The following is a 25,092-nucleotide window of genomic DNA, read 5'->3' as shown; positions in this document are numbered from 1 at the left end:
CGACCAGACGAGATGAAGGGGAGGGCGAGGATGTGACAGGAACTTTCGTTTTGTCGGTTGGAAGCTCGAGCTTTGTTTTATCAGTCTGCCATGCTGCCTGTCCCGTCGTGCCTTCCCTGTTTCCTTCCCCACCACACACCGCTGCCGGTGGGTTTTGTGGCTGCCGCGCCTCATCTGACGGCAAGAGCCAACCAGGAGGGTGAGAGAGATCCTTCCCGTTCAATTTTAGCAAACAATCGATTGCTCCAGGAAGGAGCCTCCACACCGCTTAGCTCGTTCAGGCTTACGTGCCACATGTCATCCCTTCCGCACCCTCGCGCTCTCCGGTCCCCTGACACACCCTGGTGGTCTTTTGTTTTTGCGCACCTTCCCGCCGCCGGAATCCCGTTACGTGCGCTTCTCGCTCTTCGCAAGAAATCGACTGCCTGGAGCTGGTGGAGCCTCTCGTACATCCAAGTCTGGGCAAGCAAGCAAAATGGCAAGCGTGCACTAGATTGACGGCCAATTTCGGCAGTCGTGCTCCGGCCAAGCCTGACCTCCCGTCGACAAGTGCCTCGGGGGTGTGATTGGGTTAGGGTTTGGTGACACTGGTCCGCAATTAGACCACAATCGACACGGGCGTGTGATGTGGTTTGCCATTGGCAATGGGGCCTGCGGCATCATTTATGACGAATCAGTGGCGTGCTTCTCGACCTGGTCTGTGACGCTAGGGGAATTTCTGGCGAGGGTTTGGGGCTGGGCCAGGAACGAGTCTCTGGGCAGAATTCGAGTTTGGAGGCTGCTCAGCTGCTGTCCCAAATTCTCAGAATCTGACTCTGTAGGCAGCCACAAGTTTTGATTTGCAGCTCCAGATCGCACAAACCTCCACGGCAAAGTGGCTGCCAGGGAGGTTGTGCAACAAACGGCGCCATCGTGTCCCAAAGACTGCAGTGTGGGGAAGTTCTGGCTGGCTGGCCGTCTTGGGTCCACCTTGGACGACCAACGGGAGGCACGGGTCTGTCGAAGGAAATTTGAAACGACGGGCGACGGCGCAGCTAATTCTTAGCGCCTTCTGCGCCGACAAGGGTGCATCGACCACTCTCCGAGCGCCATCCGATAAGCCCGCGCCGCAACAGCTCTGCGTCTCTGCACACACCAGTCGTAATCGGGCATTTCCGTTTCCGAGGCAAGTTCACCACATTCGGGTGACAGACGGTTCGATCAGTGGTCATCCTTGCGTGGGCCCCGAAGCTTGGCTGGTGCCGAGACGCATTGCTGCAAGTCGGGTACCCACACGTGTAGATTGCGTAAAAGGCGTATCGGTGACAAATACAGCGGGGTTACAGTGACTGAGAGCCTGTTCCCTTGTCCAGAATTTGTTGTTCACCACACTCCAGTGATCCGAAGGTTGAGAGTGGAGTTGTCCCGATCATCAAGATGTGAACTCTCGCCACAGCTTTAAGCTTTATTCGCCCTCGACGGCACTGTCTCGAATTGCTTGCTCAGCACCAAGCATCGCTGGCTGACCCAAGACTTGGGAGTGGGTCGTGCAAGGAACCGCGCCGCCTCACTACACAGCGGCACAGTTAACATTTTCCCATTTCATCCGATGACGCACTCTCGACTGGGCCGGCGATTGGTGTGCATACGCCTCGGTCCGCATCAGGGAGTTCGTAACAGTAAGGGTCTTCTCCTTCAGGAAAAACGGAGCTATTAATACTCAACAAGCAGCCTGGGACCCGAGTTGGCGGGTTTGCCTTGACTCAGTCTAATCACACAGTGAGTTTCCCTGCACGCTGTCAGCTTCTTATTTGGAGGCTTATCTAACCTCAAAAAACCACACCCAAGAGACCTCGACTCCTGCCCGGGAGGCAGCTTCCAGCGGAAGATAACTTGAGTTGTTTGCCATCAGCACGAGGCACAGTTTTGAACGATTCTAGGGCCTCTGTTTCCAGGTATGTCTGATCTCTTACATATATTATTTCGTCTGCTTCAATGAGGCTTTCTCCAAGTAGGGAGGTACTTCTATATTAAATTAGATTTATCACAAAAGTAAAATGGCTAACGCCCTTCACCACGCAACTACACATTGAAACTGATCTCTTGAATATAGCTGAAACACGCCATAGCCGATTGCCGAAAGGCGCTCAGCCACCTAATAAAGCCATAGTTGCGTTTTTTATGTTACGACGAGACAGCCGCCTTGGCGCAAGCTTTTTCTTTTAGCCCTATAGCCTGTATTAGTTGATGCTGTATTGAATGAGTGGATGCGGTATTTCGGACACCTTGCCAAATGGTTCATGATGAATCCTGGGGCCCTGGCAGTAAGAATTTGGGCTGGCTGCTGGCTGCTGGTCAGGTAACGCGCAACGAACCTAACGCCAATGCCACGACCGACGAGGGCCAAGCTGAGACCCCATCTCCAATCCTAATAGCCATAACGCGGTTCTCGAACATCGCCAACCTTGAAGCTCTGAGAAGCACACATCAACGAAAGATTCGCCATCCGGATGAGGCTCATCAACACCGCCACCCTCGACGTTGAAGAATTCATGGGCGATTATCCCGGCCGCTATGCCATCCTCTCGCACGTTTGGGGGGGACTAAATCTCGTTTCAGGAGATGGTCATGACCGTCAAGCCCAGCAACCCCGATGCCGAAGCCGTCAAGAGGAAGACGGGATACTAAAGGGCTTTCCAGTTTGTCAAGGCCGCTGCGGCCGACGGCTTCTCGTATGCGTGGGTCGCTGCGGCCGGCGGCTTCTCGTATGCGTGGGCTAACACGCGACAAGGCCAGCAGCGCCGAGCTGTCGGAGGCCATCAACTCCATGTTCCGATAGTATAAGAAATCTGCGCGCTGCTACGCGTACCTCGCCGACGTGCCCGACTGTTCAAAGAAAGAGATTCGACATGCATATTACGGCAAGATCAAGAATAAGGACTCGAACATTTCACTGGGAATGAGACGGCTAGAATTTTTGCAGCGGCTGGACCAGCACGGTGTTGTCGTCGGCGAGAGGATGCATTGGGCCTCGTCTAGAACAACAACAAGGGTTGAAAACATGGCCTACTGCCCCCTAGGAATCTTCGACATCAACATGCCCCTCCTATACGGGGAGCAAGAGAGGGCATTCCTACGCCTGCAGGGAGAGATATGCAAACATTCGCACGACTACACCATCTTCGCGTGGAAGCAGCCCGAGGACCAGGTCATCACCAGGTTATCGATGACAGCCTGCGCTATCGCGGGCTCTTTGCCAGATCCTCATCCGAGTTCGTGTCCTTTTTCCAGCAGGGCTCTTGAACATTCCCGACCAGACCCGTCGAGGAGGAAACAATACCGATGCATCCCATGGCAAACACGAGCATTGGGTTCAGCATCAGCTTCAGTCTACCGCCGGTTAAAAGTACCACTGTGGCATGGGTGACACCGACACTCAGGACGCGGCCGACGAATTCCCAGCGTTGCTCTACTGCGATACCAGCCGGATGCTTAGTTCCGCAGTGGCTATACGTTTAAAACAGCGCTCAATGTTAGTATAGTCTCGAGAATTGGCACGTGTCCGGCTAGGGGTAGTTGAAACCTTCCTGATGGGCACACATTCCCTTCCCCCCCTATAAATATATATGTGCGCCACGAAATATGGATCCCTCGCGACCACGTCTCGAGTCGGCTAGGCAGGTTCTTGATTTTGGGAGACTACGATCTTTCACAATACCCCATTATGAGCTTCTACAAGACGTTGGAAAGCCAACGCGGGTTCATTGCCTACCCTGTGGCCACGGAAAGCAAAGATATTCTAGCCGGGGTTGTGTCCCACTTGTGGTCATTGAACCAGCGTCATCAACTTCAAAACATATTACCACTGACAGTGTTCTTGATCACGAGCAAAGACGACGGCGCGCCACAGGTCGCAGCCGTCGAAGAACATGTCAAATATCTTCGCGAGTTCGATCGATCTGCCCGCGCCGAGGATATGAAGGTCGTGAAGCTGGACCGGGGCCGAGAAAATAACACCCACTGGCTGAATATGCAGTTTTTTTCCCGCGCCAGGACCGCAAATCATTGCCATACGGTGGAGGCGCAATTTTTTCAACGATATGGTTTTATGCAAAGTGCTTGTTGCCCAATACGAGGCGGAAATTTAATTACGTCGACGAGGGTGATTAATATTAGCCGATTACAAGAGTCTCGGGATACTCTGACAGGCTTATTGAATAATTAGACCTACGTATTTACTCGTTCAATACGAAGGATCTGCCCTTAGCCCTACGAAAATACTCCATATCCGATTACAGAAAGGCGTTCAGCCACGTAGTAAAGCCTCTGCTTTTTTCCATTGCCATAGGGACACTCGCGATGGCGTACGCCTTTCTCTCCTGGCCTATAGCTTATATCATTTAATTCAGTTGCTAGTATATTCCCGTGTCAAATGTCCCAGACTACGAGTCCTCGTCGACAGTTCCAGTCCCGCACAAGGCCTACCATTCTCACAACGCTAGATCTACTATGCCGCACCCTATAGCTCAGCATCACCCTATAGCTCAGCATCACCCCCTTGTGCCTGATCAGACCTTGAGACTGGCCAGTGACGAATGTACCATAATTGCGGTGGCATTGCCTGCGCCCCGCTCCATGTCCTTGGGGATTGCTCGTTGATTAGGGGTCCGATCACAGATGGTTGAACGGCAAAAGCGTGCCATTCCCGGGGCAGGGTTGGGGGCCGCTCAGACTGTTGCCGTCGAGCAATATAGACTGTGCCTCTGACTCGCCCAGCGTCCCGAACCGCCGCCCTTGGGGGCCAGGCACATCAATCACCCCGCCGGGAGATGAGAGTTCCTTATGCGATGCAGTGATACCTTGCCGGCGCTTGTGGCAGCCGATTATATTAGATATATCAGCGCAATGCTCTGGCACAACGACGTTGAGCCGAACGGCGTTTCAAAATCTCCCCCATGTTACACTAGTTGATATTCAATGCAGGCGAATCTATGTTTCGCTACGGCGTTGCTGGTATGATGGACTTACGCATCGCCCATGCAGAGGCAGACCAGGAAGACGATGCTATAGAAGATATCTAGGTCTCGTAATTGCAAATGTCCGGTCTCTTCTTGATTTAATGGCTGCCATCGCAAACCACGCACTCGCTCACCATCCCGTGTCGAACCAGCCGCCATCATGTCCTCGGGCTCATCCGACTACCCTGTCTACACCGGAGTGTGGACCAACTGGTCCTATGGCAAGGTGCTCGGGGCGACGCTTACCCTTGGCCGCACCGACGGAACTCTCCTCATTGCCTTTGTGGCCTTCTTCGTGACTGTCGTAGGCAGCCACATTTGGCGCATCCTCTGTTTCAGTCTGCACCAGGCGTCGTCGAAGGCGACGACGCCACAAGACACCCTCTACCACCAGCGGCAGACCATCCTGCGCAACACCAGCGACCCTTCCCAGGGCGCCTTCAAATTCCTGCAGCTCGTGTGGGCCTGGCGGCGGAGCGGCTCGTCGCCACGCGTCCGCCGGCGCATCCTGCCCATCGTCGGCGGCACCGTGCTCGCCGTGTGCGGGCTCGCCGTGGCCTCGGGCTTTTCGGCCAAGGTGGCGCTGGGCAGCGAGGTGCTGATGCTGGGCGCCAACTGCGCCCTCGTCTCCAACACTGATACGACCAACACGACCCTTTCCGAGACGGTCCTCAGCCCGCGCGGCGAGAGGCGCCACCAGGCCGCCGCCATCTACGCCCAGCAGTGCTATAACTCGGGCAGCAGCAGCAGCAGCAGCAACGTGGCATCAACAACAGGCTACGGGTGCGACACGTTTGTCGAGCCGCGGCTGCCGTTCACGGCCGCCACCAACGCCCCGTGCCCGTTTCCCGCCGGGCTGGCCATCTGCCAGAGCGACACCGCCAACCTGCAGCTCGACACGGGCTTCCTGGACAGCCACGCCGACTTTGGGCTCAACGCGCCGGCCGCGGAACGCATCCAGTACCGCTACACGGCGCACTGCGCACCCCTGACCATGGTGAACCGCACCGAGCGCCACAACTTCTCCGCCGACGCCTCCGTCACGCGCTACTTGTTCGGCCCCCTGTACGGCAACCGCAGCTTCACCTTCCAGGCGTCCAACGACGCCTACACCAACGGCAACCTGTACCAGGCCGCCGCGCCGTACCCGGAGTATGGCATGGGGTGAGCTATCCTTCTGTCTCTCACCTCAAAAAAAAAAAAAAAAAAAACAAGACACCACTAACCTAATTATATTATTACACAGCGTGCGCCCAGCCTACTACGCCAACGGCACGCTCGTACCGACCTGGTCCGTGTTCACGCCGATCGCCGAGCTTTCCGTGACCAACAACAACGCCGACCTGACCCTAATGTTCCTGGCGGCCAACGCAGTGCGCTTCTCCGACCCCGTCACCGACCCGTGGTTCCGCGCCACGACGGCCATCGGCGCGCGCGTGCCCGCGGCCGGCATGGCGCCGCGCACCGAGTACGGACAAGACAGCCCGGGGGCCCCGCTAGCGTGCCTCGAGCGGTACCAGTTCTGCGCCTCTAAGAAGTGCACGCGGCTGCGCGGGCTGTGGGACGTGGCGCAGGACCTGGTGTTGATGTTTGACAGGGATGAGGAAGCGCAGAACCGCCTGAGCTGGCTGTCGGGCGTCACCGGGACGGCGAACGCCAACATGGCCGAGATGGCCATGCGCGCGGACCTTCTAGCGCGCGCGTCGCTGCGCGGCGGCTTCCAGGCCGCCCTACCCGACGGCCAGTGGCAGCTCGAGATGCAGTACTGGTTCACGACCACGCTGGCGGCTATGCAGCGCGCCTTTGTCGATGCCGCGGCCGGACCGTCGGCCAGTGGCGGCGGTGGGGATGATGCCTTGCCCGAGTCGGCGCTGACGCGGCCTGCCAATGCCGAGGAGCGTGCGCTGTGCGCCAGCCAGAAGATGCTCTCGCCGTACCACGTGTCGTTCTCGCTATTCGGGCTGGTGTTTGTGCTGGTGTTTGGCCTGGTGGTGATTGTGGTGTCGGCGAACGTCGAGGCGGTTGCTGCGGCGTGCTGTTGGTGCTGTAGAGGGACGCGGAAAGGGGCGGCCGCTAGCCCCGCGCGCCTCGAGTGGGCGCTGAACGACACGCTGCAGCTGCAGCGGCTGGCCCACGAGCAGCTCGGCGTGGGCCCGTGGAAGGGCGCCGTGGATGCCGTGCCGGTTGTGGTGAGACAGACGGGCGGCGCGGGCATGGGCGGCGCGGGCATGGGCGGCGCGGGCATGGGTGTGCTCGACATGACGGATGCGCGCCATCCGAGGCTCAGGGCACCCTTTGAGGACGTGGAAAGAGATTTGTCTCGCTCAGCGACAGAGAAGGTTCTAGTGGAATCATCAGAGGCCATGGTCACTCTCAAAAAGGAAGATGAGTCTGTGTGATGGGCATAATGGGAGACGGGGTTATGTTCTTATTGTATACGACCTTTCTATCTTCTTTGTCCCTCATTCTTCGTTCGGAACCGGTACACACACCTGATCAAAACATGAAAGCTGAAAAAACATAACATTGAGAGCTTATTTGTCTTTGAACGGCTTGCTTTAGGGTTTCAGCTTCGCTTCTCGTGATAGTTAGTTCCAACTCTATTCATTTTCTTCAGCACTGAGTCTTTCAAATAGGTAAGCTATGTCCTCTGACCACCGTCGCGAACCGCATCTCACTTTGTGTTCTCTAGTTCCACCTGCTCCCTAGTCCACACAAAGAAGCGAAACCTCTCTTTGCTATATCAGCTTAAATAAAGCCCTAACGCAAAATCCTGATGGGTCCAATTAATCCCTGTTTCATTGCCATCGCGGCGACTTCGCAATGGCTAACATTCAGGAGCTGGCCCAAGGAGCTGGCCCAAGTAGATCTGCTAACCGGCACGAATTGGCCCCCAAACGCCACAAGATCCAGGCACCCGCAGGAAGCCTCAGAGCACACGTTCCAGACAGCAATCGGAACCCCAACCGGCCAACACCCTGGAAGCTTTGACCTATCGGTGCCTCTGGGTTAGACAAGGTCACATCGCTTGACGTTACTTCTGACGACCCTTTTCGAACCACGATCACAGCCTCGTCTAGCCACCTGAGGTCAGGGAGGTGCCGTGTCCATCGGGGGTCTGGCCGCTATGAAGTACGCAGAGCACATCTCCGTGCCTTTGCCGGGACAGCTTTATCTCGAATAGTGTTTCCTTTTGCTTTTTGTTTTCAGGAGATAATTATTAATACCAAAAGCAACATTTAGGTCATTGTAACGTGTGCGCAGACGTTATTCGTGGCCAGATTCTTCCCTTGTTTCATTCGGGAACGATGGCCGAGCGAAATGAGATTGAAAAAACCTACACGAAGGATTCTAACACTAGTTCTACGCCATTGCTTCTTGCCAGTTTGCTACATAAGAATAGCTCAGCAGCCTGGAACAAATTTCCCAGTAAACAACAATAAGCAGTGAAGCGGTGAAAAGGCACCACAACACAACAACCACAAAGACATCACACAAAGACAACACTATGCGAGCCGGACCCCTTAAATGAGGTGAGCGGGCCAAGAAAAAAGGACAGAAAAGTAGACTAGATTATATTGGGCAAGGGTGTAAACAAGCCCCTTGTTCCCCGGCCCCCGGACCCCTGATCACTATGGCCGTCCCCGTCCCTCGCGTCAACGATAACCCCCGATACACCGACGATATCAAAGGTAACCCCTCACCACGCGTAAAGCACTATCTAGCTCTCCAGGAACGCGAGCGAGCAGCCTTTTCCATGCTCTCGCCAATATCACCTTTGTACAGCAAGAGAAGTATGTTCTGGAGCAGTAGACAATAGTAGGTGGGGAGTGAATGGGGCCGCGCACGAGCCGCCTGGGAAGGGGGGTTGGAGGCCACGCACATTGTTTTGGAGCTAGAATTCTAGCTCTTTGGAAGCCATGAAACTTTAAGTTACCGCATTGAGAAGCATAGATTCTCTATCAGCGCCCTCGTCAAGGAGCAGTTTCACGACACCCAAGCGTCTATGACTGGTGGCGGCTGGTGACGGTAGTGCACAGTATTGGTTACCCGTCCAGTCGATATCGGCGGCACTAGCGTCGCCGCTAGCATCAACGTCATCGCTAGCATCAACGTCGCCGCCAGCACCAATGTCGCTGGCATAAGTGTCGATGGCAATGGCGCTGGCAATTCGATCGAGCGGCACATGGATTCCTGTTGTCTCCCCGACCTCGTTCTCGACCAAGCTAGCACACGCAGCCCAGAGCGGGGTGTGACCGCCCGAGTCTTTCAAATCGACATCAGCGCCCGAATCGAGAAGCTTCGCGACGTCTCGGTGCCCGAGGCTAGCAGCGTTCCACAGTGGCGTCCTACCATTGCAGTCTCTTACATCGGCGAAGGCCCCCCTGTCGAGGAGCAGCTGCACGCTGGCACCCCACCCACCGCGGCTAGCTAATATGAGAGGCGAATCCTCGTAACCCATGCATCGTTTCTCGTGTTAACTTTGGCGCCGCGATCGAGGAGAAGCCGGAGCCGGGCCACGTTGCCAGACCTGGCAGCGCGTTGTCCGAGGCTTTCGAAGCCCGCCACCATCGACCTGACCTGTTTCTCGTCGGATTCGTCCAAAGCATCGACGTAGCAGATTCATCGTCGACGGCCGACTTTGGATATGACGGAGAGGAGGAAACCGTCAAGCCCTTCGATTGTCCAGGCGTAGCCTCCAAGCGTCGTACTTGAGGGAACTGGCTCCAGATCGTCGAATGGGTGCTAGAGATTTGGCCACCTGTCCAGGAGCTGAAGAACCAAAGCCCGATACATGCCCTCTACCGACTCCTCCATGTCGCTCCCTCTCGCGTTGAAGAAGAATGCGGTGATAGCGACCTCGTCGGAGCCCCTCTCTCTCGACCGCGCGTCGGCGTAAGCAAATTTCATGAGCGTTGACTTGCCGGTGCCAAGCTTTCCGTCGATCCACAAAATGCTAGAGTGTTGAGAGAGCTTGTTAGGATCTAACCAATCCACGTACGCAGGATGCTGGAGCAGCCACTGGCATGTTTTTGCATGCGCAGCTTTGATATTTGCATAGCGGGAACCCATATCCTTGAACCTTAGCGACTTGAGCAACTCTGTGCGGCGAGCTTATGAAGATTCTTGTTCTGGAGGCGGTCGTTAGCGGCTTGTGCTCGCCGATCCAACATGGTCGTAGTGCTCTCGAAGACGAAGTCCTCGAGTGAATTCCGGTGCGCGTATTTGCTATGGGCTGATGCTGTCGTCCCATCTCGGATAGAACGGCGGCTAGCCTGCTCTGGCCGAACTCATGCTGAGCTCGCAATCTCGAGATGGCTGTTCGTAGTTCTTGGGGTGGCTGGTACTGGACTCGACGTCTTCGGAGGCCATCGGGCCCCGTCGTGCCGATGTCATACTGCTCTACCGCGTTGCTGACTAAAACATCGCCAAGGCGAACGTCAGCTTTGCCAAGGGCGCCGCCGCCAACGCCGACGAGCAAACACACATCGAAAAAGGTTGGTAGCAATGACGGCGGCGTTACTTGTGCCATAGCCACCCGTCGGCAGACAGGCGACAACGATGTTATGCGGGCCAATGCTGCCTAGGATATAGGCGTTGTTGTCGTTTGGCTTCTTGCGTAGGGACTTGTGAAAACGGTCAAGCATGGCTTGGGCGGCGGCCATCTCGATAGGGAGCGCGCAAATGCAGCCTATGGTGTAGTCGCTGTAGGTCAGTGCTCAGTTTGGGTGGCGGATCCGCCGCTGACCCCGCCAAATCCGTAATCGGCTCGTGACATCACCAAAACTGGCCTTCGCCGACTTTATACGGCGACTACGTACGCAATAGAGCCTATAATGGCTTTAAAATCGGAGTATATGAAGAACTAGTTATAAGAGTACTAGATGCCGATTTTTTTGAGGCCAAACGGGCCATAATTGAGTGAATGTAATTGTTTTGCCTTGAACTAACTAAAAACCCCAACCTTCAATCTATTTACTCTGGCCTGCCTTTCCGGCCCCCCTTTATCTGCTTGATCAGCTTGTCCAACGATGCCTTCCCCTGGGCTCGCCGTCGCTCTAAGGTCTCTATTGCAACCGCTATTCCATCTATATTGTTTGGACTCCCTGCCATGGCTATGATCTCGTTAATGATTACCTTACGCATCGAGTAGTACTGCCACTCTGATGGAGACCGCTAACGGCTCTCGTGTGCTGCATCTAGCGATATAACTGCTGGAAGGCCTGCTAGCCCTACTATCCACTCCCTCCATAGATTAGGGACTATGGCTATTTCGCGTGAGAGTTTATATGACGGTATTGGTATTGGTGCTTGTACTGTCAGGTTACTGAGGGTGGTAGCTTGCGGCTGGCTTATATTTAGGTTGACAGAGACGGTGGTGTAGGTTGATGGCGGTATTGGCTTGTAGGATCGTGACCTTAGGGTAATATCCGGCTTCTCCCGGTATAAAGTGAAGACTTAAGGACCCTATAAGAAAGTCGTCGAGTTTGGCGGTAAGCTGGTTAAGTAAGCTCGTTAACTAAAGGGATTACTTTTTAGATAGTAACTAGGTATAGATCTTTATAATAAAGTGTATCGGTTGCTGCTATAACTACGGTGGTAAAGGTGGTATATTCGGCCGTGGTAAAGAGGTTGTTATAAAAGATAGGGTGGCTTGGATGGCTTTGCCGGATAAATACCGAATCTTGGAGAAAATATCGTAGAGCCTAACAAGAAACTCAAGGAATCCGCCTATAGCCAGGTTTGGCTCAACCACTTCGCTAGTACCAGGGAGGTCAAGATGTGCTTGGCGCCAGCGGTCGAGCCGTGACCAGACCTGCCGGCGTAAAGAAGGCGGCGGCTTAATCGTTTCGCGTAAAATAAAGTAGCTGGAGGCGTAATCTGGCTTAAAGTCCGCCACGCCTCGCATAAACTAGCGCGGCAACTCGGTCAGGTACCAGCCAGTCATCTGATCGCTATTCCAACGTCCTCCACGTCGAATTTGCGCCTTAGGCACATTATTCGCCTTAGAAATCCGCACCCCTAATGACCGTGGTATATACGAGACTTTGGAGCCCTGGATACCGTTAAGATCATATAGTCTCTCTTGCAGTATACTTCTTCTGGCGTTGGTATATGTCGGGCGAGTCTTTTCCCTACTTCTATAAAAGCCAAGACTGGTATAATATCAAGCTCCTCAAGCGTGATAACGCCAACCTCGATAAGAAGCTCTCGGACTCAACGGCGAATTCGTGGATAAGGCGCCTATAAGGTATGATTGGTAGTTCCGGTGGCGGAGAACAGCGCCGTACTCAAGCCGCCCGTGCTGGTTTGTTTTGCCTTGGTCCATAACTGCTACTAAGCATCAGCCACCGCCATTAGTGCCCTCTTTAGGTAATGGCATGAAGAAAAGGTCTGCAAGCTCGAGCGGTAAACGGTTACTCGAGCGTAAAAGCATCGAATTCCCCAGAAAAAAGTCAACCTGGGTCCGTAACGCTTCAACTGTGCCCCGGCCCAAGCCTTCGTTCCAGACTTGGTGGTGGAGGTCGGAAATCTACGAGCCGGTATAGCCATCACGGAACGTAGAGATCCCCCGGTCTCCCTCCAGCGAGTATGTTCGCCTCGGATAATCGATATTTCCAAAACCTTCAAAGCAACGCGGCTCGGCTGCGGTGCACAGTGTAGTCCTTGCGAGGTGTGCAAAGACCAAAGCTCCTTAATCGCAGAGACGTAGCCCCGAATAGTATTGTACATGAGTACGAGGTCCGACTGCTCCTCATCGTCCTCGCCTTCAACAACCAGGTGATTAGAGGAGCGAGGGCCAGGACCAGGGCCTTTCTTAGAGGGCGGCTGGCCCTGGGCCTGGCTTGCAGCCTTACGCTTCCTCTCTTCGGCGAGCCTCATGCCTTTGCGCGGGGGGCGCGATGCTACCTCCTTAATAAAGAGTAAGAGTTTACCCTCATCGACCCAATCGCCAAGAAGGTACTAGCCCCCAGGGGGAAAGCCCTGTGTAACATAACAAGGCTTCCACTCCTTTTGCTTAGGGCCATAGATCCGTACCGTGTTGGGCGGCCGATGTGTGCGGTGGTATTCGAGGGTCTCATCGCGCGCGGCCTCGATGTGCCTCTGGAGCTCCTGGCTCAGGGCGCCCGTCTCCGGAACAGTAGGCGGGGCCAGGGCTGGGGCAGGCGCCGCGAGGAAGCCCTGCGCAGTCTGCAGGAAGGCGTTGGCAAGTTGGGAGTTCATAGGGGGCTACGGCGTAGGGAGTAGTGACGTTGAGGGTGGTGGGTGTTGTATGCGCTTTGTGTTTGCGGGAAGAGGGCACATTTGGCGTATGCGGGCCAAAACAGACCTCTTGACATCAAGGCTAGCGCAGTCATCCAACCCGTAATCTAAGCAAAAGGGGCCTGGATGACGGCCAGGGCTCTGACACCATCTGCTGGGCCTGCTGGCGCAGCGGTCAGAGTTTATTAATTAGCTCAGAAGTCTTCAAATCCGCCGCACACGTAAACCTGCAGATTAGGCGAGACTGAGGTGATTGGCACCCACCATTCAATTGACCCCCGATTATACCAAAGATACCTACCTGACTATTATCTTCAATGCAGAAGACAGCCTCTGCCAACCTCGGGGAGATTGTCAAGGCTGTCTTCCCGCAATGCCTTAGGCGCCAAATTGGAACCATCCTCGTTGAGCTAGACTACAGAATATAATCGAGGCTAGGAATTCCTCATTCCCGCCATCCCTCCTGTGCCGTGACACCAGTTTGGAACGGCTCAACTAATCACCGTCCCCACGAAGCAGAGCAGAAAATAAACCGGCTAAAAACTCCGCCGCCTCTGAGTAGCTCCATTCTTTAGTTCTTATTATACTCCCCCGCAACAGCTCGCTCACACATGGCCTTGAGGGTCTGGCCCGCCCACTCGAAATCATCCAAGTCAAGATAGACCTGCGCACTGAGCCGCGACCACAAGCGGCCGCGGTAAGCATAGATGGGCAGGAACGTCTTGTACTCCTTGATCAGCGTCTGCTGGAGCCAGTTGCCCAAGTCGGCGGCCTCGGCCTCGGGAACCAACGCGACTTTCCCGCTGTCCAGCAGCTGCTTCAATCCCTCATCGGCCTCGTCCGCGCCGGCAACGGCCAGCGGCAGCACGACGTTAACCATGGCGCAGCGCGTCAGCGACCCGGCAGCGTTGTCGAGGACCTCTGTCCCGAGAATCTCGGCGACGCGCTGCCCGCCAGCCTTGGCCAGCGCGTGCGTGTAGGCGAGGATGCGGTCCTCGCCGCCCAGCGCGTCGGCGCGCCAGCGGATGGCGTCCTTGACGCACAGGTACGGGGCGTTGTCGAGCGTGCCGACGAACTCGAAGTTGTTGACAAACTCGCTCTTGGCCGACGGCGCAAACACGACGCGGCGCGCCGGCGCACCGCCGTCAGGCGCCGGCACGAAGCCGTGCGACGTCGGCAACGTCGAGCGCAGCAGCGGCTGGTTGCGCTGCGGCACGTAGAACACGGCGCATCCGCGCGGCGTGAACAGCCACTTGTGGCAGTTGCTGACAAAAAAGTCCGGGTCGACGGCGGCGAGGTGCGTCAGCGAGACCAGGCCGATGCCCTGCGCGCCGTCGATGAGCGACAGAGTGCCTTCGTCGCGGCAGGCGGCCGTGACGGCCTCGAAGGGGAAGCGCACGCCGGGCAGCGACGACACGACGTCGAAGACGGCGACGCGGGGCCGCTTGCCTTGGGCGCGCGACGCAGCGGCGGCGGCGCGGAAGGCGGCGACGACGGCGGCGTCGTCGACGGGGTAGACGAGCGGGATGCTGCGGCTTGCGACGAGGCCGCGGCCGCTCTCGACGACGTAGTCGATGGTCTTGGCGCAGGCGGCGTAGATGGTGTCGAAGTAGAGGATCTCGTCGCGGCCGTCGGCCGCCCAAACCAGGTTGTGCAGCACCGTGTTGACGCCCGTGGTCGCGTTGGCCACGAACACCACCGTGTCGGTCGGCACGCCGAGGATCTCGGCTACGGCGGCGCGCGACTCGTCGATCAGCTCCGGGTTCTCGAACCGGATAAACGGGTCCGGCGCCGCCTCGGCCCGGTCCTGGAACGCGCGCTGCTTGGCCTGGATGGCGCGCGGGATCGCCCCGAAGGAACCTGCACTGGGGTGAGTTTTGTGTCTCTGTCCCGAGTTTGTGTCTCTATCCCGAGTTTGGGAGTCATGGGCATACCGTGGTTGAGGTTGCGGTATTCCCGGTCAAAGAGAAAGTGGCTTGCCAGCTCCTTTCCAAACTGCAGCCCGCCGGCCTCTCCATCCTGGCCCTCGACGGCGGCCCCAGCTGCCTTGACTCGCACCGCAAGATCGGCTACGTAGTCGCCCATGCTGTATTGCGTGTGGTTGTTCGGGGATCGGGGATCGGGGGTCGGGGGGGGGGGGGGGGGGGATGGAGCGGGGTATGCAGCTGCTTCGGAAGAAGTGGTTAAACAGGAACCCGAAAAGTCAACAGAACGGGCGGTCTTTTAATCTTTCGGAGTTCAAGCCATCAACCCAAGGTTGTGACTCAGTTGTGGGCCCCACCTTTGGAGTCACCGAAGTCACCGATTAGCGATTGCCGGTAGTCGCAGTGGAGAGTCGGGAGCAATAACACGTGCCTCGTTGGGCGCTGCGTTGGCTTGGCCGTTGTCGACGGGAGGGCGCGCTCTCCAGACACGCCATGCAGAATCGGGTCGCTGCCGTTGCAATCCCGAAGGCCGCTTCAAGCCGACACCGGGCGCACCTCAGCCAGGGCCCGTCGTTGGGAGCCCATGATCGCCAACGCCAGGTCGGATTGAATTCATGGGCACGTTAGATCTGCCAAGCGTCATTGCCAAGCGTCATTGCCAAGCGTCATTGCCAAGCGTCATTGCTAAGCGTTATTGCTAAGCTTTAGGGTGACGTAGTGCTAACAACCGATTTAGCGCCAGGCCTTGGTTATTTCATGGACTGGCAATGCGCAGTCCCGTTGAAGACTGGGATGCTATGCACTGACGGAAACAATTAAATAATTTGAGAGGGCTTTTGTTAATTGGGAGGAGCGAAATGTTGTTGGCGTGTGCTTTGTCTCACCAATTTCATTATTTACTTGCCGCCAAGTGCAATGATTAGGAAAGCCTGCACAAGTTGGAATAATTCTCTTACAATTTGTCCGTGCACATAAACATCCACAACCGCATGAAGTCCGGCATTAGTAGAGGGCTAGTCGGCGGCAGATTGAGCTTCTCTTATCTCACCCGTCAGATTGTGGATACCCGAAATTCAGGGGTATCAGGGGTAAAGTGCAAATAAACAAAAGTCCCATACAGCGCCCCTTTCCAACAGATAGCCTCCCGTGGACGGCTGCTGTAGACGGCCAACTGCGGGTGATATGGGCTTAGTACGGGGTCTCCGCCGCTAGATGACGTGGATAGTCTTCACCGACTTCCCCATCAGCTTTCCATCAAGGCCAACCTTGGGTTCGTCAGCCCACATGGCTCCAAATGCACGATCAGGCCATGAATAACTATAACCACTGTCGACATCATTGCCAGGGCCGACCCTGCGAAAAGTGGGCGGGCTATCGGGAACATGCACGAGGATGAGGAAGGCCCCGCCCAGGGTCCTGGCGCACGTTATCTCTTGTTTCGGTTGGTCGGTCAACTTCCGAGGGTCATAAACGCCGTCGCCCGGCGTAGAGTCCAAGGAATTTCATTGACACTTCAACATTGCCGACGAACAAGACGGCGCGCTGAGGGGGTTGGTTCCGCCCGGTTGGATCTCCAGCGGCCGCCACAGGAGGCCGTCGTGGATACTGCTTTTCCATAGGCCCCAGTGATACGTTTCCCCTGACCGCTTGGAGGCTAGCTCATTGAAAATACCGCGCAAGGATATTAGTCGGTCTCTCTTAAATGTTGCGGCCCTCGTGTGTGCAGGGAAATAAACTCTAGCCAGTCTACCGTCCTACTACTCGACGTGGTGCGCATGGTATCGTAGGCACCCCCGTCCTCTTCAGCATGCAGCGTCCTCATACCCATACTAGCCCTCGCGAGGTATACTAAACAGACCTGCGGGAGAGAGCAAGCTCTTGCGTCACCCAGGCCCTCGTCATTAGGATGCCCCTACGGATTTCTTGCCCGTAACAGCTTGCGCTCCGCGGGTCACCTCTATCGCACTAGGCCGGATCCTCGCCCGACACATAGCCTAGGAATGCGTAGCCTAGCTAATCGTCGTGATATGGACTCGACGTTGAGGTGCTACTTGGATGGTACGGAATATCAAGTGGCTGACAGGGGGTGGGTGTGACGGCGTTTAGCAACACCCACTACCGCTGCACCACACCTTCCAAAAGGATGCCAGAATTACAAGCCGTCAGGCTGCAATTCTATAGTGGGTTATAGTATGGTCACGCATCCGTAGGGCCTCAGCGCCTACCGCCGTGCCGTGACATCACCCCCCCCCTCGGCCCCGCGGGGCGCGTAGAGGTCTGACTACCCCGGAACCTCGAGCACTACGGTTCGGGAGCTCTACGCGGGCTAGGGCATACTATAGGGATCCCCAAACTACCTTTATTCACAAAAGGACTCATTTGCAACTGCAGGGCTCGAACCCGCAGCCGTAGGGCGGCTTGTAATTGTGACGGCGTTTAGCAACACCCACTACCGCTGCACCACACCTTCCAAAAGGATGCCAGAATTACAAGCCGTCAGGCTGCAATTCTATAGTGGGTTATAGTATGGTCACGCATCCGTAGGGCCTCAGCGCCTACCGCCGTGCCGTGACAGTGGGGGCGAAGTTGCGCGCTGTGGGAACAACCCGCCACGTCCGTCCTGTGAGTCGGTAGCCATCAGGGTGACATGGGAATTCTCGTAGATGTCGCCCATACGCTCCGCTTCGGAGATCCAATCATATTTGTCATTCTGGATGATACACAGCGAGTCAATCCTATCGGTAATAAGTTCTGGCGCCTTATGTACGACCATAGCGCGAACCATGTAATAGCAGAGAGTGCATCGTCTTGCTGAAACTGCGAGCTTGCTCGGATCAGCGTGATGCCAGATAGGGTCGTAGTATTCCCCATTGCGTATGTACCGAGGGCAGTCCTGCAACACCCTGTTCTTGCTTGAGAGACGACGGATCAAGTCGACGCAAATGTTGCAGAAACTCTGCTCTGTTGCCATCGCTGTCGCGAAAAGTCGGTACGACAGGAGTCAAGTTCTTGAACGATATGCGTAGCTGGGTAGGCAGCCTCGGCGTCCAGATATGCCGTAGGTTGCGCGATTAACTTTGCGCGCGAGTTTGACCGTTGGGCTGCTCGTCGAGGATTACCGGTTTGGCATGGTGGGAACAACATTCCTCAACCCATCTTATCTAGTACGCCGTGGAAAGTGACAACGCCTATGTAGAAATCGGTGGCCTCCGATACTTCACAAGGCCGTAACGCCACTAAATTTTCTAGCCGTATCCATATGCGACCGCGAGGCTTATGCTGGGAGACTTCTTTCAACTGCTAAATGCCGGTCTCCGCAGTCAGGCTAATACAGGACGGACGACGTTGCAACCCTGGCCGAGTAATAGATTGCCAATGGAACAGCCAAAGCATTTTCTTCGACTGCTGTTTCTGTTGGATAACTAATTAATCACGACAGTTGCAAGACAAAAGATGTTACGGCACGGCCGAACTATGGTCGTGGTACCGCAACCATGCCCTGGCTGCAGGCTACACCCTGGAGCCCCACGCTCCCAAATCGAGCCCCACTCTTCCCAATTAGGACTAGCCCAATTGCCCCTCCCCACCACAAAACCACGGCCTGCAGGAACTGCAGGCTTCTTCTTTTCCTTTTCCTTTCCTTAGCTTGGTTCTTTTATGAATACAGTCATTCCTACTTGCAGCCTTGACTCTCGTAAATGTCTGCCTTCACAAAAGAGCGGCATTTGATTAATTAGTCTAGTGACTACCGGCAATTATGAAATAAACCAGCGGCTCTTGAACGAGAGCATTATCGTACACCTACTTATACCCTTCTACAACCTTGCCCCCGCGACACTCGAGAGAAGCTTGTCTGTACTCCAAAGAACGGAAAATCCGCCAATACCGGATCTTCTCTCCGGCACAGCTGATGCCGCTTGCAACGATTTCTTACGCCTTGCTGTCCTTGCTGTCCTTGCTGTCCTTGCTGTCCTTGCTGTCCTTGCTGTCCTTGCTGTCCTTGCTGTCCTTGCTGTCCTTGCTGTCCTTGCTGCCCTTCCTATCCTTGTCAGCTTCCGTCTCTTTCTCTCCAACAGACGCATCCTTGCCGCCAGCCTTGCCCTCCTCAGCGGCCTTGTGACCGGCCGCGCCCTTCTCACCGCCCTTCTTCTTGACACTACGCCACTCCATGGTCAGCGCGCCAATAATCGACACAGCCGCTAGGACGAGCGCAACTTGGAAGCACACGCGCAGCGAGTCGTTGTATGCCTCCAGCGCGGCCGGCCGCAGCTGCGCGGGAACGCGGTCGAGGAGGTCCGTGGCACCAGTGCCGGTAACCGCACTCGCGTCACCCCCGTTCCCGCTGCCCGGCAAGATGCCGACCAGGCGGCTCGCGAGCTGGTTGGAGAGCACATTGCCGCCGACAGACGTGAAGACGGCGCCGAACAACAGCTGAGAGAAGAACATGAGCGAGGCGCCAATCGACACCAGCTCGCGCGGCAGCACCGTCTGCGCGGCCATGTTAGCGCCCTGCATGCACGCTCCCATGCCGAAGCCGTAGACGACCTGGAAGCCGGCCCAGCGGCCGGCCGACGCGTCGACGCTCAGCGTCGTGATCAGCCCCGCGCCGACGGCCGTCAGGCTGGTCCCGAAGATCATGAAGGGCGTGTAGTAGCCGATGCGCGACACCAAAATGCCCGAGGCGATGGACGAGACGACCAGCGGCAGCACCATCGGCAGCAGGTGGATGCCGCTGTCGACGGCCGACACGCCCTGGATGGCCTGGAACCACACGGGCAGGTAGTAGACTGTCTACCACGTCAGCACACCGATCCATAGGGGACGAGATTAAGGAGGGGACGAGATTAAGGAGGGGACGAGATTAAGGAGGGGACGAGATTAAGGAGGGGACGAGATTAAGGAGGGGACGAGATTAAGGAGGGGACGAGATTAAGGAGGGGACGAGATTAAGGAGGGGACGAGATTAAGGAGGGGACGAGATTAAGGGGGGGAACACACTGAACAGGCTCGAGTGCGCGCCGACGCAGGCGCTGACCAGCACGCCCGAGGCGATGCTGCGCTGCAGAAAGACACGTGGCGGCACGATGGCCTGGCCGGGCTTCCAGACCTGGATGGCGGCGAAGGCGATCAGTAGCGCAAAGGACAGCGCGAGCAGCGCGACGATGCGGCCGTTGCTCCACTACCCGGCCACGCATGTCAGCCACAACGGAAACTAAACCAGCGGACGCAAGACACACTCACGGCATAGGTAGTCCCGCCCCACTGCAGGGCCAAGCACAGGCAGACGACGCCGGGCAGCAGGGCGGCGAAGCCGAGGGCGTTGAGCTGGGCGACCTTGGCCCGGAGGGGGATGTGGGTGCCCGGGCGGTCGGGGATGTCGAGCAGCAGGAAGATGAAGGCCATGACGACGGCGCCGAGCGGCAGGTTCATGTAGAAGCACCAGCGCCAGGTGACGTGGGTGGTAAAGGCGCCGCCGACGAGCGGGCCGATGACGGACGACACGCCGAACACGGCGCCGAAGAAGCCCTGGTACTTGGGCCGGCTCTGTAGTGGGACTGCGTACACGATGATGACCATCTGGCAGGGCGCAAAGTGTTGGTCAGCAGCCGGCGGATATAACACTGACAGAATGGGGGGGGGGAGACACTCACGACACCAGCGGCAATGCCGCCCGCCCCCAGGCCGGCTATGCTACGCCCGAGGATAAAAGCGACAGAGGTCGGGGCGGCGCCGCACAGGGCGGAGCCGACTTCGAACAGAAAGATGGAGGCGAGGAAGACGGTCTTGATGCTGAAGACCATGTACAGCTTGCCGAACAACAGCTGGAAGGCGCAGTTGGTGAGCAGGTAGGCGGTGCCGTACCAGCCAATGTCGCCGGCCGAGTTGAAGTCGTTGGTGATTTGCGGGATGGCCGTCGAGATGATGAGGCGGTCCTGGACGTCGTTGTTAGCAACGAGTTTCCCCCGTCTTGAGGAGGGGGGGTGGTTGGGGTGTGACTTACCAGAGACAGCAGGAACATGCCGATGAACATGGACGAGAGCACCAGGACGAGCTTTAGACCGGTTGGGTAGACCACGTCGGCGTCGTTGGGCTTGTCGAGCTTGTCACCCTTTTCGGACTGGTCTGGATGTTCCGAGCTGGCGTGCGGATGTTCCGAGCTGGCGTGCTCTCGTTCGGCAGGCTGAGCGGGCCGAGGAGGCTTGACATCGGCACCGTTAGGCGTGTTAGTCCGGCAACCATTCCGGCGAGCGTATAGGAGAGGTGGGGGCTCACTGTCAGACGGGTCCCTTACATGGGCCGTCTTTTTTTGCATCTCGACCGCCATGTTGACCGCAGCTCCTGGGCCCGAGACAAATACGGGGAAAGCGGCGGCAAAGTCGCCTTTTTTCACCTCCCTCCACTAAAAAAAACAATTTAAAGAGGGTAAGAAGAGAAGGCCACGGGACTTGAAAGGGAGACAAATGAAAGCAGGTAGAGCATGAAGCAGGAGAGGCCGCCAAGAGGCGAACTTGACCGATTAATATGATGGAGGGCGGGCGGGGTGGGAGTAACGGGAAGTTCGTCAAGCCCGAGGGACCAGGGGGTTGGCTCCTGGAAAAAGGGAGCTCTAGCCAACCAACAGCCGTCGGTATTGTCGACGGAAATAGCATGCAAGACACTGCTTTGTGTCTTTCTTCAGCATTGACAGCCCTCACCTATATTGATAGGGCCGTTAACTTGTTGCACACAAGCTTCTGGCCCACCTGCAGTGGCCTACTCGCGGGCGCTTGAGCCCGTGTCGACACTTTCAGGTTCTGCAACGGAGATTGAGACTCCCTATCTCGGACAGCTAGACGATCCATGGATGCGAACTTGGATGCTGAGGTACTCCACCTTAGGAATAACATGTACCGGCCTGGTAGAGCAAGGAGTGTTCCTGTTCCTGACTGGCAAGGAGTGTTCCTGTTCCTGACTGGCAGGGGGTGTTCCTGTTCCTGACTGGCAAGGAGAGAATTTGATGGAAAATTGGAATACCAGGCCCAAGTTTCGGGCAAGGCAAGCGTCTCGGGCAAGGCAAGCGTCTCGGGCAAGGCAGCGTCTCGGGCACCCCACCCCTCCCCTGGCACCGCAACGCCTGACTAATTTCACAAATACCACTCGCGTCGTCCGAGCTCGGATTTCCGAAGGGGCACGCCAAGCCTTTCCCAGAAGCCGAAATTTCCGGGGCTTTTTCCTTCGCTGCTCAACTCCGCCGTCGCACCCGACACGTCATTTTCTATCCGCTATTTCCGTCGCGCGAACGGAGCACCGAAATGGACAGCGATTCGCATGCGTCAAACTCGACGTCGCCGCTGTCGCTGGGCGGCACGGCCACGAGCACAGGAATAGGGACGGGCGCAGAGACGGGCGCAGGGACGGGGCGGCAGCGGGTGCACCGGTACAAGCATGCGTGTGCGCTGTGTGCGCGCCGCAAGGTCAAGTGCGACAAGGACGAGCCGTGCGCTAACTGCCGCAAGGCTAGAGCCGTCTGCCTCTACGACGCCCACGACCCTAACGCCCGGCCGCGCATGCCCGCTAAGCGGCCGGCCGACGAGGACGTGCTCGACCGCCTCGCCCGCTACGAGGGCCTGATGCGCAAGCACAACCTCGACTTTTCCCTGCCCAACACTCCCAATGCTGTTGATGTCACCAAGCCCAACAGGCCATGGATCCATCTCGTCCCCGCCCCCGTCCCCGTCCCCGTCCCCGCCCCCGTCCCCGGCCCCGGCGCGCCCCCCACCCTGGCTCCGGCCTTGTTCGTGCCCGCTGCGCCCCGGCGCCCCAGCCAGTTTGAGCACTCGCGCGATGTCGTTCTCGCCGAGCTCGAGCCGTGTCTGTGGTCGACGCTAAGCTCCGAGGTGCGTTGCAGTGTGGTGGTGGCGGCTTGATCGACAGCGGCTGATAGTCTGACACGGCAGCTCAAACACCCTCCCATGCAGAGCCTGCGGCACCGCGAGGACCCGCTGCTGCATCCCACGCCGCCGCTGCACGTGGTGCTGGCCAGCCCGCAGCCGGACCTGCGCGAGCTGCACCCCGAGCCGCAGCGCATCTACCGGCTGTGGCACGTCTTCGTCGAGGCCGTCAACCCGCTGACCAAGATCGTCCACGTGCCCACGCTGCAGCAGCGCGTGCTAGGCGCCAGCTTCGACCCGGGCGCCGCCCCCGCGCCCCTGACCGCCCTGCTGTTCGCCATCTACACGCTGGCCGTGACGTCGCTGTCGGCCGCCGAGTGCGACGGGCTCTGCGGCGAGCCGCGCCCCGTGCTGCTGTCGCGCTACCGCGCCGCCGCCCTGCGCGCCCTCGTGGCCGCCGACTTCCTGGCCACGCACGACCTCGACGTCATGCAGGCCTTTGTGCTGTTCCTGCTGGCCAACCCCGAGTCCGAGCTCGCCGGCAGCCTGACCGGCGCCGCCGTGCGCGTCGGCCAGCGCATGGGCCTGCACCGCGACACGGACCCGACGCCGGCAGCCTCGTCGCCCGTCTCCTTCTTCGACGGCGAGATGCGCGTGCGCCTGTGGTGGCAGCTGCGCCGGCTCGACGCGCGCGGCCGCGCCGACGCCGCCACGGGCGCGCGGCCGCCGCACCCCGCCGACCTCGTCGGCGCCCTGCGCCTCCCGCTCAACGTCAACGACGCCGACCTGCACCCCAACATGCTCGCCCCGCCGGCCGCGCACGCCGGCCCGACCGAGATGCTGGCGGTGCTGGCCAAGATGGCCGTGCCGGCGTGGCAGCGCTCGTCGCCGAAAGCGGCCCGCGTGTGGGAGGCCATCACGTGCCGCCAGAACCACCCCTCGACATCATCGGCGCCGCCAGCCCTCCCCGACGGCACCCCCGGCCCCGCCCACCGGCAGCAGCAGCAGCTCGCCCTGCAGGACGCCGCCATCGACGAGCTCGAGGCCCTGTTCCTCGACACGCACCTGCGCGGCTGCGACGCGCGCATCCCGCTGCACGCCCTCGCGCGCGCCATGGCCGCGCTCGCCGTCGCCCGCATGCGCTTCGCCGTCCACCACCCCCGCTGGCAGCAGCAGCAGCAGCAGCAACCATGCTCTGGACCTGGACCTGGACCTGGACCAACAGCCCCAAACAGCGCGGCACTGATCCCCCGCCGCGAGAGCGACACCCTCTTCTCCGCAGCGCTAGCATACCTCGACGCAGTCCGCACCGGCGCGCGCAGCGGCTTCTCGCGGCACCTGCTGGCGCACATCACGACGCGCAACCAGCTGGATGCGCTGGTGTTTGTGCTCAGCGAGCTGCGGCGGCCGCGGCGCCGCGGCGAGCAGGAAAATGCTGCGCTGGCCTGGCGGCTGGTCGAGGACATGTATGGCGAGTATCCTGAGCTGTCGGCCGGCGATGGCGATGGCGATGGTGATGGTGATGGTGATGGTGACGGTGATGGTGATGGTGATGGTGATGGTGGTGGTGATGGTGATGGTGATGGTGATGTGGGGCGCGGCGAGTATGCTCCTTTTTTCGAGAAGCTCGGCGAGCTGGTGCTGGAGGCGTGGGACGCGCAGCGCGGGGCCGTGGCGGAATCGGTGGGAGGTGTGGGAGGTGCCGGTGGTGGTGGGCTTGCGGGTCAGGTATTTCATACTGAAGACGCCGCGCCGCAGTTTGTCAGGCTGCTGGAGGCCAGGCGGCTGAGCCGTGCTGAGGCGGGGCGAGGTGGTGGTGGTGCGGTGGGGAGGCCGGCGACGGCTGGGCTGGACGGCTCGGTGGGTGAGGGCTTCCCGGCCGATGTCGACTGGGACTGGACGTACTGGAATGATTTCCTGCGGCTGTGACGAGGCGGGGTGGAGGTTATACTTCTAGGGTTCTAGGGTTGCTATCGAACCCTTTCTCTAGTTTAATACAGTTTCTTTTTTCTCTTAGATTGAGTTCAGGTTTCC

General features: G+C 57.9%; 8 protein-coding genes across 8 annotated transcripts; 3 read left to right on the top strand and 5 right to left on the bottom strand.

Moving 5' to 3' along the window:
- Positions 1-2,489: 2,489 nt before the first annotated feature.
- Positions 2,490-3,959, top strand: B0T26DRAFT_750771 (uncharacterized protein; the record flags this gene model as incomplete). The annotated part of the gene is made up of 4 exons (XM_060445276.1): positions 2,490-2,570; positions 2,680-2,787; positions 2,819-3,251; positions 3,868-3,959. 4 exons carry the CDS (start codon positions 2,490-2,492, stop codon positions 3,957-3,959), a joined length of 714 nt encoding a protein of 237 aa, XP_060299431.1.
- A 1,252-nt stretch (positions 3,960-5,211) lies between these two features.
- Positions 5,212-5,844, top strand: B0T26DRAFT_604678 (uncharacterized protein; the record flags this gene model as incomplete). Its single annotated transcript, XM_060435802.1, has 1 exon — positions 5,212-5,844. A coding segment is annotated over one exon (633 nt), but the record flags the coding sequence as incomplete, so codon positions are not given.
- A 3,027-nt stretch (positions 5,845-8,871) lies between these two features.
- Positions 8,872-9,717, bottom strand: B0T26DRAFT_262152 (ankyrin repeat-containing domain protein). The gene has a single exon (XM_060434050.1). The coding sequence runs from the start codon at positions 9,457-9,459 to the stop codon at positions 8,926-8,928; it is 534 nt and encodes a 177-aa protein (XP_060299429.1). The 5' UTR covers positions 9,460-9,717; the 3' UTR covers positions 8,872-8,925.
- On the bottom strand, positions 9,718-10,861 carry B0T26DRAFT_262156 (uncharacterized protein). Its single transcript, XM_060434051.1, has one exon. It carries the CDS (start codon positions 10,528-10,530, stop codon positions 9,976-9,978), a length of 555 nt encoding a protein of 184 aa, XP_060299428.1. The 5' UTR covers positions 10,531-10,861; the 3' UTR covers positions 9,718-9,975.
- A 2,651-nt stretch (positions 10,862-13,512) lies between these two features.
- Positions 13,513-15,394, bottom strand: B0T26DRAFT_706605 (pyridoxal phosphate-dependent transferase). The gene is made up of 2 exons (XM_060441819.1): positions 15,197-15,394; positions 13,513-15,122 (listed from the first exon to the last, which is right to left on the bottom strand). Exons 1-2 carry the CDS (start codon positions 15,345-15,347, stop codon positions 13,834-13,836), a joined length of 1,440 nt encoding a protein of 479 aa, XP_060299427.1. The 5' UTR covers positions 15,348-15,394; the 3' UTR covers positions 13,513-13,833.
- A 2,309-nt stretch (positions 15,395-17,703) lies between these two features.
- On the bottom strand, positions 17,704-18,018 carry B0T26DRAFT_706604 (uncharacterized protein). The gene has a single exon (XM_060441818.1). The coding sequence runs from the start codon at positions 17,970-17,972 to the stop codon at positions 17,736-17,738; it is 237 nt and encodes a 78-aa protein (XP_060299426.1). The 5' UTR covers positions 17,973-18,018; the 3' UTR covers positions 17,704-17,735.
- A 1,099-nt stretch (positions 18,019-19,117) lies between these two features.
- Positions 19,118-21,500, bottom strand: B0T26DRAFT_641676 (major facilitator superfamily domain-containing protein; the record flags this gene model as incomplete). The annotated part of the gene is made up of 5 exons (XM_060437364.1): positions 19,118-19,978; positions 20,184-20,366; positions 20,429-20,764; positions 20,839-21,120; positions 21,189-21,500. The coding sequence occupies 5 exons, from the start codon at positions 21,498-21,500 to the stop codon at positions 19,118-19,120; spliced, it is 1,974 nt and encodes a 657-aa protein (XP_060299425.1).
- A 602-nt stretch (positions 21,501-22,102) lies between these two features.
- On the top strand, positions 22,103-24,987 carry B0T26DRAFT_871322 (uncharacterized protein; the record flags this gene model as incomplete). Its single annotated transcript, XM_060447921.1, has 2 exons — positions 22,103-23,064; positions 23,125-24,987. The coding sequence occupies exons 1-2, from the start codon at positions 22,480-22,482 to the stop codon at positions 24,985-24,987; spliced, it is 2,448 nt and encodes an 815-aa protein (XP_060299424.1). The 5' UTR covers positions 22,103-22,479.
- Positions 24,988-25,092: the final 105 nt, after the last annotated feature.

This window comes from Lasiosphaeria miniovina (genome assembly GCF_030549165.1).
Source record: "Lasiosphaeria miniovina strain SMH2392-1A chromosome Unknown B0T26scaffold_3, whole genome shotgun sequence".
In the NCBI taxonomy this organism is placed as follows: domain Eukaryota; kingdom Fungi; phylum Ascomycota; class Sordariomycetes; order Sordariales; family Lasiosphaeriaceae; genus Lasiosphaeria; species Lasiosphaeria miniovina.
Note: the sequence above shows the minus strand (reverse complement) of the source record. Positions and strands in the feature narration are given on the sequence as shown.